Genomic DNA, 12,852 nt, shown 5'->3' with positions numbered 1-12,852 from the left:
TTAATAAATGACAAATTAAAAAGGCATGAACATTTTTTTGTATCGAAAAAATATCGAACCGTGACACCAAAGTATCGAACCGAACTGAACCGTGAATTTTGTGTATCGTTGCACCCCTAGTAATTAATTTTTGCATCTTTATATTTTTAGCATTTCAGTCTAGGTCAGGATAAATTTCACAATTAAAATTTCTAACTTATTTAACATAAGGCCAAGAGACAATAAGGATTTCACTTAGTCCTAAAACAAAATATCCATCCATCCATCCATCCATCCATCCATCCATCCATCCATTCATTCTCTTCTGATTATACTTGTCAGGGGGTGCTGGAGCCTATCCCATCTACCATAGGGCAAGAGGCAGAATACACCCTATACTGGTCACCAGTCTGTCACAGGGCAAACACATATAGACAAACAACCATTCACACTCACATTCACAATGTAGAATTACCAATTAACCTAACCCCACTGACAAAACAAAACAGAATAAATATTGCTAAATCTAATAACTATTTTGGCCACCATAGACACACTTTAATTAAAGCCTTCTTTTGTATATTTTTTTCAGATTGAGAGGCTGTAACCTCACAGAGAAAAGCTGTGAAGCTCTCTCCTCAGTTTTCAACTCACAGTCCTCTAGCCTGAGAGAGTTGGACCTGAGTAACAATGACCTGCAGGATTCCGGAGTGAAGCTTCTGTCCACTGGACTAAAGAGTCCACACTGTATGCTGGAAACTCTCAGGTCACATCAAGAGACATTTTGTTTTTCATCAACAGACCAAAATTGCCAATATTATTATCTTCTCTCATGACTTTGCAGTTTTAGTATTGATTTTAAAATCACAGAAAACTGCCACATTTTTGTTTATTTTAACATAAGGCAATGAAGATTCCAGTTGGTCCTGAAATATTGCCAAATCTATTGTTTTCTTGTCGTACCTTGAATACGCTTTAACACCAGTGCTATTATGTTCTTCTTCATAATTTTTCAGACTGAATGTATGTAATCTGTCCGAGAGAACCTGTGAAGTGCTGTCCTTATTACGCAGTTCCCAGTTCTTTAAACTGAGACAACTGGACCTAAGTAACAATGACCTGCAGGATTCAGGACTGAAGCTTCTATCTGCTGGACTGGAGAGTCCAGATTGTACTATGGAAACTCTCAGGTCAGGATTCAGACTTTTCAACTGATGATCATTTCACATATGAAAGGGGGAAAGAAAAAGAGAGCAGAGAGAGTGCGGACAAAGACACACTTGGCAAGAGAAAATCATATTTTAAATGCTTACTAATAATAAATGCTATAGAGCTGTTCACAGAGCGTAAAATGGATTGAGTAAAGAAGAGGATTAGTACATCATGAAAAACTCCTAGGATCCTAACCCTATTACAGCAAAACTGAGAGAGGGTCTGCCTCCTCTTCTACTTTCAGAAACTCTAGAAAATAAGTCTGCTGTCAAAGGGAGAAGTGGGCAGTGTTATGTGTAAAGAGAAGGATTTTAAAATCACTTATGGATTTCACAGGGAGACAATATGGGTGAAATATGGTCTTTTCCTTCTATTCCCTATCATTTCTCTCACTCAGACATTTCCAATCAAGTGACGGCTTTTTCTTTTTTTTTTTGATTAACCAAATAGAAGCCTAACTCCACCAGGACTAGGAACTTTTCTTTGTGCAAGGAAGATCAAGATGAACATATCAAATCCGGTTCTTTTCTGAATTCTTTTGGCGACAGAGAAAGACTGGACTCAGTGTGGTCAAAGCTCAAAAAATAAGCTTTATTGTACATTTCCAGAAACGGAGAACTGCAGACACGAGCACACACCCACAGTTCTGAAAACATTGCAAGCTATTATTTCACCCGTCTCACCCTCCAGATGTTTCCTGTTGACTTATTCATTTCATGCTTATCTTTAACACCTCCTGCATCAACTGTTGCTATGCAAGCACAAAGCAAGAAAAATATGTTTCACCTCTACCCTAGAAATAAATCTACGTGATGTCTGTGTTTGTAAGCATGTTATGCATTAACCTTTTAGTTTTACTTCTGTCACCTCTCACCATGTATCACCTGGACAGTCCCGCCAGATGAAGCTTATGACCCTCAAAAGACTGAGTGCTTAGGTCTTTATGAGCACATTTTGCAGTATGTGTAAGAAAATGATTATAACTGCTTATTCTATCAGACATTTTCAATCAGTTAAGCTTAAGCATAAAGGCAATTACTTATGCATAGGTTTTACCGTACCTAAATTATCAAACACCCTTTCGACTATATTTGCTCCGGGCCTGCAAACCTGTGTTTAAGGAATAAAATCAGTTACATCTTTTGAACTCCTGGTTCCATCCAGAGCCTGCATCCTCCGAACTACCTAGAAACAAAACCTGTGTGTTAACATTAAGTTCACATTTGAAACTCAGTTTTTCCCGCTGTCCTTCCCTCATTATGATCCAATCTGTGCTATAAAAAACAAAACTTAAAACAGAACAGTTATCAGTCATGCGCTTCATACAAAATTTGTGTATGTTTTACTTTCACGCTGATCTTCTGAGTGTCATGGTTCTTCTTAATTTGACTTTATCAAAGCTAACCAAAATAGGTTTGCTTTCTTTACTTTGCTTGTTTTCCTCCAGTACCACCTCGTATCACACGCCCTTCCACTTGGACCAGTGTTTGTTATTCCATCACTGTACTTTGAATGTGACAAGTCTACCATTCCCCTATATAATTCCTAAATATTGCTTTGGTCCTGACTATTTTCCTCTATAAAATTTAATTGATTTCTACAGTGGCCTGTTATGGTTAATGGTAACATCAATGATATCAAAAATGTTCTTCCCTTTAGCATTTGGCATTTTCACAACAATATAATGTGTTACCCTTATCTAAACCCAGTCAATAAAACAAAATTTTCTTAAAGCAAACATCAGCAACCCAAAATTAGCAGCCGAAAGGTTAAGTCTGCAGCTCCACACTCTCATGTGAACCTCCAGTCTCTATTCTCCTGCTTCTGCTAAAAGCAAAACAAAGCAAAGCAAAGCATCCACCTTTCTCTTACCGGCATGGTGAATTATTTGTCAACATTTATTCATCCTAACCTTGGTCCAGTCTTTGTCTCATTGTCAAGTCAGTCAACACTTTAGTCCACATCGTCAGTCCAGTCACAGTCCAGTCACACACATTCATGCACACGCATTCACACGAGATATTGCGAATAGTGGAGACTTACGCGCAACCCATTCCAGTCTCCATCACCCGCAAAGTCATGTCATCGTTTTTAAAAGAAAAAAAACATTGTTTATGATTTTGGACTGGATTGACTCGCTGCAATCCTTTTAGACAGGAACTCACACGGTTCCCACAGGTAGCCTTTTCCTCAGCCCATTGTAATCTGGAAAAGCTCACCTTATATTTGCTCTCACAGAAATGTTTTACAGCGCTGTTAATTCAATCCACCAGGCCTGCTTACAACAAAGAATTAGAAAAAGAGAGCTGATTATTAACTCAAAGCACAAAACATCACCATAAGGGTGACACCTGACAGGTTTTCTCTAAGTGCACTGTGACAAAAATAATGGGCCCCTCCTAGACATGTCCATGTTTAAAACTCCCTCTATTGAACTAAGAAAACAACCCAAACCTAACTGACAGAATTAACCCATCACTAAAACAAAAACCCCAAAAATCTTAATCACAGAAAAATTTTGTTTACTAATCTAACAATAAGTTGTGGGAACTAGAACTTTCTGGGCCATAAAAGTTTTGCCCTACTCCTTAACTAATACTTACATGGTCTGAAATCAGACTTAAAAATCACTTCCTCTGTTCATTTTCCCCACATTATATTTTATTGCTGGTTGCCCTCAGGTGCTTCAGCGTCCTGGACAAGTCTGAGGTCAACTGACATAGTTTCTCCTGCTAAATACACAGAAAATCTTGTTAAGAGCACAACAGTACTATTGCCCATTAAGCACTTTCTAAACACTTTATAACAATGTATCATTACTAAATTATAAATAAATAACTAAATTTCTTCTCCAGATCTGCACTACTGCACTTAGTCATAGACTTTATTTAATTGTCCTATACCTAGCTTCACTCATGCAGTCAGACAGGAAACTTGAGTTTTTCTTTTTTTTCTTCTTTTCCTGTCTCGGCACGCACCCACGGTTATGAAAACATTGCAAGCTAAAATACACATATAGTTCTGCTATACGTAACACACACAGTTTCGATCAAAACAACTCCTTCTGGTCTGACTAATGTGTGTGTGTGTGTGTTACTTAGTTCCGCTTTTTCTGTCTGGTTTCCTGTAGTTTATTAATATGCCTCTGCAGCTCTGCACTAAACTTCCTGTTTCTTAACTTCCCCTTACTAAAGCCTCTGTTGCTAGGTGACCTGTCACCCTCTGACCTAGTTCTTTCTCACATCTGGCCTTGGTCTATAAAGGCCTCTATTATTAAAATACATAAAACAATATAATCAGAAAATAAGCACTAAGAATATATTTATTTCGTAACAAACACCACCAGAGCCCTAGAAAATGGCCTCACTACTCACTGGCACTTCACTACTGTGAATGTCTGGTTTAGTGTCTGCCTTTTCCACATTCTACACGCCACTAAACAATACAATTACACTTGTAAAATTATTGGATTAAATAACAACAAATAGGGCCATTTAAGAATATGAACAACCTTTGTGCAACTTCTTGATTGTGTGTGTAATAGAGAATTAATGACTTTGGTATAGCTGGAAAAATATTAATCAATTTCACCGTACAGAATCCATTTCTTAGAATTTCAATATTATAAAAATTCAAATGACACCTATTCCCAGTTGTAAACAATTATTTTGTTATAATTAAGTTAGATAATTTGCACTATTTGCAACAAACCACAACTTGTTTTCTATGACTATAAGAGATGCTGTAAGATGGGTGTGGATTTATAGTTCATAATAGCACAGAAACAACACTATTGAAGGTTACTATTGATCTTCTGTCACAAACAAGGATGCAGTGGACTCAAGAGCAGACTCAATTGCTCAAACTATTTGTGATTTATTGAAAGGAAAAGGAACTTAAACAAGACTGGGTCTAACAGAAATCATTCGCAGGAACTGAGGGAGACCCGAGGGCGGAGAAACGGATGTTGAACACAAGGAGAACACGGGCGGGAACTTCTGCAAACACAGGAGAAGGGTTTTACTGAATGGGATTCAATTAAAGGGCAGAAGTGAGTGGTACTAGTGGAGAGTCTTGTGCTTACTTGAAAACACCGGCTATTAGGCGGGGAAGGGGTTACCGTGGGAGCGTCCCAGGAATGGTTGAGAGTGTGGGGAAGCTGGTCCAGGTTCCAAGGTGTCCAGGGAAGTTAAAGTACGGGCTGGAGGGCAGGCTGAGGAGAAGGTGAGTGTGTGGTCCTAGGGTTCTAGGCAGACTGGAGAACGGGATCGAAACAGAACCAGCGCTGCTGATGAGTACGACGGGTGATGAATCTGGAGAACACAGGAGACGGAGAACACATTAACCCACGATCCAGGCACACAGAGTCCGAGCACAGAGGAGGCCAAGTTTACCAGGACGAACTGGCGAGGAGTGGCAGGCAGTGCTGGCTTAAAAACCCTCTAGATGGAGCCCCAGAAATTGGAAGCAGGTGATGAGCTGGCCAACTCCACCCCAGGGGACGGACAACAGGAACCTGGACCATACCTGACCAGACACTCCCACTGCATATGACAGTATCCCCTCCTCAAGGGTTGCCTCCCGGCGACCGTCCGGACTGGGCCCTGCGAAGGGAGGTGTGAAAGTCAGAAATCAGGGACGGGTCCAGGATGAGTGACCGGGGAACCCAAGAATGCTCTTCAGGGCCGTAACCCTCCCAGTCCACCAGGTATTGGGCACCACGACCGCGGCGGCGCACGTCAACGATCCTCCTGACCGAGTAGGCCGGGTGACCGTCAATGAGCTGGGCGGGGGGCGGGGGAACGGACGGTGGGCACAGAGGACTGCTACGGACCGGTTTGACCTGAGAGACATGAAACATCGGGTGGATGCGCCAGGAAGCCGGAAGCCTGAGTCAAACTGCCGAGGGACTGATGACAGCAGCAATCTCGTAGGGGCCAATGTAACGGGGTGCCAATTTCCGAGAAAGCGACCTTAAGGGAATGTCCTTAGCACAGAGCCAAACCCTTTGTCCAGGTTGACAGAGCGGTGGCGATCCGCATAGTCCCGTTGATGGTCGACAGTCAGCCTGTCGAACCTTCTGCCACACCGGCCGGCAGCGTCGAAGGTGGTGCTGGACAGAAGGAACGGCCAGTTCTGTCTCATTCTCTGGGAACAACGGTGGCTGATAACCTAGTGAGGCTTCAAAGGGTGACAAACCTGTCGCCGAGGATGTGAGAGAATTATGGGCGTATTCCACCCAAGGTAACCTTGGCACCTAGGGCCGAACAAAAGGTTCTCCACACTTGGGAGATAAACTGGGGCCCCCTGTCAGAAACAATTTCTGAGGGTATGCCATGAAGTCGGAACACATGGTCTGTAAGAATCTGGGTGGTCTCAGTAGCTGTTGATAACTTTTCTAGGGCTATGAAATGGGCCGCTTTGGAGAACCGATCGACTATGGACAGGATCACCGTCTTCCCTGAGGAAGCTGGGAGGCCGGCAACAAAATCCAATGCAATATGAGACCAGGGACTATGTGGGGTACTCAGTGGTGGGAGTAAGCTAGACGGGTGCCGATTGGTGGTCTTACTACGGGCACAAACGGAACAGGCTGCCACATATTCCTTTACATCCTTGTCCATGGAATGCCACCAGAAATACCTCTTCAATAGTGCTGTAGTTCTACTCACTCCCGGGTGGCAAGTGAACCTTGCTGTGTGGATCCAGTGGATCACAGCCGACCGGGCGGCAGGAGGAACAAAACGCCGACCGGGTGGGCCAGTTCCTGGATCGGGTTCACCTCGTAGACCCTGGCGTATGGCCTCCTCCATATCCCAGGCGAGGGAGCCAATTCTGCAGGTGGAAGGGAGAATGAGCTCAGGGCCCCGGGGTTCTGAGTCCGAGGAGTACTGGCGGGACAGAGCATCAGGTTTGAGATTCCTGGAACCTGGGCGATAGGAAATGTCAAAGTTAAATCGGGTAAAGACGAGAGACCACCGAGCCTGGCGAGAGTTCAGTCTTTTTGCGTATTTGAGATAAGTTAGATTCTTGTGATCTGTCCAAATTATAAACGGATGTTTAGTTCCCTCCAGCCAGTGGCGCCACTCCTCTAAAGATAATTTAATGGCTAGAAGCTCTCTATCCCCCACGTCATAATTCTGTTCGGCAGGAGAAAGGCATCGAGAAAAATAGGCACAGGGCTGGAGCTTACCATGTGGACCAGACCTTTGTGACAGCACAGCCCCCACCCCCACATTTGAAGCGTCAACCTCCACTATGAACTACTTGTGTCAGGATGGATTAGAATGGGAGCTGATGTGAAGAGCTGTTTGAGCGTGGTGAAGGCTGAGTGAGTCTCGGGGGACCAAATGAAGGGAATCTTTGAGGAAGTGAGGCGAGTGAGAGGTGCAGCTACCTGGCTGTAGTTTCTGACAAAGCGCCTGTAAAAATTTGCGAAACTAAGGAACTGTTGTAGCTGTCTGCGTGAATCAAGGATGGGCCACTCCACCACTGCCTTGATCTTTACAGGGTCCGTCTTCACCTGCCCTCCCGCCTGTAAGTAGCCCAGAAATGAGACAGACGAGGTGTGGAATTCGCATTTCTTGGCCTTTACATAGAGACGGTTCTCCAATAGTCGCTGCAGTACGCTTCGGACATGGACCTGATGTTCTTCGAGAGACTTTGAAAAAAATCAAAATGTCATCCAGGTAAACAAAAACTAAAACATTCAGGAAATCTCTGAGCACGTCATTCACAAGTGCTTGAAAGACTGCAGGGGCTTTAGAGAGGCCAAATGGCATTACCAGATATTCAAAATGCCCCAGGGGAGTGTTGAAAGCAGTCTTCCATTCGTCTCCCTCCCTTATGCGGACGAGGTGTTATGCATTTCTCAAGTCCAGTTTGGAGAAGATAGTAGCACCATGGAGGGGTTCGAAAGCTGAATTGATCAAAGGCAGGGGGTATTTGTTCTTAATTGTGATTGCATTAAGTCCTCTGTAATCTATGCACGGCTGGAGCGACTTATCTTTCTTAGAAACGAAAAAGAAACCCGCGGCCACTGGCGAGGAGGAAGGACGAATGAGACCGGCTGCCAGCGATTCCCGGATGTACTTCTCCATAGCCCCCCTCTCAGGACAGGACAGGTTATAAAGGCGGTTGGAGGGCAAAGGAGCACCAGGAAGGAGGTCAATGGCGCAATCATAAGGTCGATGAGGGTGCAGCGACTGAGCTCTGTCTTTACTAAACACCTCTTGTAGATCATGATATTCAGGAGGGACAGCGGTAAGGTCAGGAGTGGAAACAACCAATGGAGGAGAATTAGAAGCCTCCGAGGGCAAGGCTGACTTAAGGCAGTTGGCAAGTCAAAACAAACTCCAACTTGGTACTCTTTTCCCTGTCCAGTCGATGTGTGGATTATGCTTCTGCACCCACGGAAAACCGAGGATTAATGGCACGTCAAGGGAAGAAGTGGTAAAGAGGGTTATATTTTCCTGATGATTGCCTGCCAGCAGAGGCTGGAATTGGAGGCTCGAGCAGAGTGATGGGCAAGTTCAAACATTTAGCCACCTCAGTGTCTATTAAATTTTGCTCTGACCCAGAGTCCACGAGAGCATGAAAAGAATGAGCCTTAGTACTAGCTATCAAAGAAACTGACAGCAAAAAACGGGGTTTATCTGTCATGGTCCTGAGTCTGAGGACTCGGTGTTTTGTGTTTCTTTATATTATTCTTTGTTCTCGGTTATTCTGTTTTGTCTTTTGTTTAGGTTTGCTATGTGTTAGTGTTTTTGTTTCATGCCTGCCTGTGTTCTCTCTGTCTGTCCATGGTGTTATTGTGTCTGCTCATGAGTCTGCCTGTCAAGTTCAGTGTCCTGTCTGGTTCTCTGTGTCTGTTAGGTTCCTGTTTTATTCTGAAAGTTCATGTCTCATGTCAGTGTGTTCAGTTTTACCTCTCCCCTGTCTCGTTAGCCTAATTGCTCCCAGCTGTGTCTCCCTTCTGTGGCCCATTCCCTGATTACTCCCCGTGTATTTAAGCCCTGTGTTTTCCTGTGCTCTCTGTCGCGTCGTCTGTTTAATTCCATGTCAGTCTGCATTATTCTATGTTACCCGGTACTCATTCTGCGTCTCTCTGCCATCTCTCTCTGTGCATTTTGCTCCTCCTCCCGTGATTGTCTGGTTTAAGTTTTGTTCGTTAGTTTTCCCAGTTTAGGTTTGTTTACTCCCCGCTCTGCTCTTCCTGTTTTGTCACCTTCTCACCGCTGTAAATAAACACTCACTCGCACCCCAGCCAGTACCTGCAATTTGGATCCTTTTTTAAATACACCACACGACTGCCCCCAGCCGTGACATTATCTCCTTTGAAAACACTGCCCACCCTTAACCCCGGACTTACCGGCGGGCCACGCCTTTTGGCCGGACCAGTCAGATGCGATGCAATGGCCGCTTCCTCCGCAGTAGAAAACACTCTGCGGCTCGTAAACGCCGTTCCTGCTCCTCAACAGTGAGCCGTGAGCGGCCGATCTGCATAGGCTCTGGGGAAGGAGCGCGAGGACGGGCGGATGTTGTTACCAGAAGTGGCGGGGGTAACGTGGAAATGGTCGCGGGCCGAAACAGAGACGGAGAGGGCTTGGAACGTCTCTCAGTCGATTATCAATCCTGAGAGCGAGAGAGGCGAGTGCTTTGAACGTGGCCGGCTCGTCGTGTACAGCTAGCTGATCTTTCATCTGTTTGCTAAGGGACACTAGAAAAATACCCCGCAGCGCGGCGTCTGGCCAACCCCGTTTCTACAGCGGCGGTGCGGAACTCAATCGAATATTCCGCAACACTGCGTTTCCCCTGACGGAGTCCCAACAGCCTCTTAGCTGCAGTACCCTCAGAAATCAGGTGAGCGAATGTAGCCTTAAATTCCTCGAGGAATTCCTCATAGGAGCATGAGGCAATCGGGTGAGAAGACAAAAACGCCTCAGCCCACGCGAGCGCCTTACCCCTTAGCAACCCTACAAAATGGGAAATCTTGGCAGCATCATTTGGGAAAGCGTGTGGCATGCGACTGAAGAACAACAAACACTGAAAAAGGAAGCCCCCACACTGACCCAACTCTCTGTGGAAAGGCTCAGGTGGAGGGGAGGAAATGCCCCGATAAACTGATTCTATCATAGTGGGTGCAGGCGACAGTCCCGGCTGACTGGGGGGGAACAGGTGGATTCGGCTCACTGATTTCTGAAAGCCTGGTGAGTATTTCCTCTTGCTTTTCACCAATAGTGTTACACTGGTCCACTAGGGACGTCAATGTCTGTTCATGCCGTACTAACACCGCGCCCTGTTATTTATGACGGCGCGAATTGGGTCCGCTCAGTCCATTATTGGCCAGTTCGTTCTGTCACAAATAAGGATGCGGTGGACTCAAGAGCAGACTCAATTGCTCGAACTATGTACAATTTATTGAAAGGAAAAGGAACTTAAACAAGACTGGGTCTAACAGAAATCATTCGCAGGAACTGAGGGAGGCCCGAGGGCGGAGAAACGGATGTTGAACACAAGGAGAACACGGGCGGGAACTTCTGCAAACACAGGAGAAGGGTTTTACTGAATGGGATTCAATTAAAGGGCAGAAGTGAGTGGTACTAGTGGAGAGTCTTGTGCTTACTTGAAAACACCGGCTATTAGGCGGGGAAGGGGTTGCCGTGGGGGCGTCCCAGAGATTGTTGAGAGTGTGGGGAAGCTGGTCCAGGTTCCAAGGTGTCCAGGGAAGTTAAAGTACGGGCTGGAGGGCAGGCTGAGGAGAAGGTGAGTGTGTGGTCCTAGGGTTCTAGGCAGACTGGAGAACGGGATCGAAACAGAACCAGCGCTGCTGATGAGTACGACGGGTGATGAATCTGGAGAACACAGGAGATGGAGAACACATTAACCCATGATCCAGGCACACAGAGTCCGAGCACAGAGGAGGCCAAGTTTACCAGGACGAACTGGCGAGGAGTGGCAGGCAGTGCTGGCTTAAAAACCCTCTAGATGGAGCCCCAGAAATTGGAAGCAGGTGATGAGCTTGCCAACTCCACCCCAGGGGACGGACAACAGGAACCTGGACCACACCTGACCAGACACTCTCACAGCATATGACATCTTCTTATGGTCTCAGATAATAACCTTTACTGTGTTTGTCTTGCTATACCAAAGTGCAGCATTAAGTGCCCTTGATCATTACATTTTACTACAGACACATAGAATACATCATTGGTATTAACAGAAATGGTTTGAACCCTGTGAAAGTATGTCGTTCCACAGGGTTGCATACTGGAGCCAGTTCGTTTTAATTTATAGCATACATTTTCATTGCTTTGGGGATGATACCCAACTTTTTATATCCACTGAGCCAAATGCCACACACCAGTTAATTAAACTGCAGGGATGTCTTAAGGACATAAACACCTTGATGACCTCTAATGTGCTGGTTCTAAATATAGCATATATAACAGAGGTTATTGTACTCAGCGATGAAAATCTTAGAAACATGGCGTCTCACCAGATACTTCCTTTGGATGACATTAAATCAACATTACAGTAACACTGTGAATCTTGAAATTGTTGATACTAAACTAGAAATAACTTTGTCCTCTCTTGTAGCTTGTGTTTTGTCCTGTTTGTTATTATTGATCTCTCAAGACTTTTTTCTTTCTTTTCTCCTTTCTAATTACTCTACAACTGGTCAAAGCAGATAGCTGCCCGTCCCTCAGTCTGGTTCTGTTGAAAGTCACGTCCTAAAGGGCGTTCTTCACTGTCATCAAGTGCTGCTCACAGGGGACTAAGTAAATGTTGAAATTCAATGCTTAATATTGTAGGATTTTGCTTTATTTATCAATTTTAGGCTGCTGTTTTCATCTCTTGTGGTTTGTGGCTTATGGATGACATTGTATCTCAATATTTAAAAATAAAACATTCAGGGAACAGTTCACAGATTGATTGCTGTTTTGTGTGTTCACAGGCTGTCAGGCTGTTTGATCACAGAGGAAGGCTGTACTTCTCTGGCTTCAGCTCTGAGCTCTAACCCCTCTCATTTGAAGGAGTTGGATCTGAGCTACAATCATCCAGGAGACTCAGGAATGAAGATGCTTTCAGCTGGACTGAAGGATCCACAATGGAGACTGGGCACTCTCAGGTATGTAAAGAATGCCTGATAGAGGAGGAAGAGCTGAAAACACTTTGTTTCTTGACTGTTTGTGTGACTCTGAGATGAACAATGACACAGCTCTCTGTGTCTAAAGTGAAAACAGCAGAAATTGATGGGTTTATGGTAGAATTTAGAAGTTTTTTAAAATGATGTCAGACAGCTGTTTTACAATAATTTCATAGAATATATATCAGAAAGAAACCACTCTCTCTCCCAAAGAAAACTTCTCCTAATATAAAACAAGGGCTCATGAAGAGAATCATTGATATTCTCTTCACTTGAAGCACTCTTCTTATTATCAATACACCAATTAGTAAAATGGTGGAGCCATGATTTCACTACAGTGGGGCAAAAAAGTATTTAGTCAGCCACCGATTGTGCAAGTTCCCCCACTTAAAATGATGATAGAGTTCAGTAATTTGCACCAGAGGTACACTTCAACTGTGAGAGACAGAATGTGAAAAAAAAAATATCCATGAATTCACATGGTAGGATTTGTAAAGAATTTATTCGTAAAT

General features: G+C 44.4%; 1 protein-coding gene across 1 annotated transcript in view; it reads left to right on the top strand.

Moving 5' to 3' along the window:
* LOC102292762 (NLR family CARD domain-containing protein 3) overlaps positions 1–12,852 on the top strand; it is a 28,494-nt gene that overhangs the window by 12,421 nt on the left and 3,221 nt on the right. The window contains 3 exon segments of the mRNA XM_014329675.2: positions 572–745; positions 996–1,169; positions 12,149–12,322. Of these exon segments, the coding sequence (XP_014185161.2) occupies positions 572–745; positions 996–1,169; positions 12,149–12,322 (522 nt within the window).

The sequence above is a fragment of the Haplochromis burtoni genome, unplaced genomic scaffold (genome assembly GCF_018398535.1).
Source record: "Haplochromis burtoni strain Fernald_Lab_line unplaced genomic scaffold, NCSU_Asbu1 Contig_602, whole genome shotgun sequence".
Lineage (NCBI taxonomy): Eukaryota > Metazoa > Chordata > Actinopteri > Cichliformes > Cichlidae > Haplochromis > Haplochromis burtoni.
Note: the sequence above shows the minus strand (reverse complement) of the source record. Positions and strands in the feature narration are given on the sequence as shown.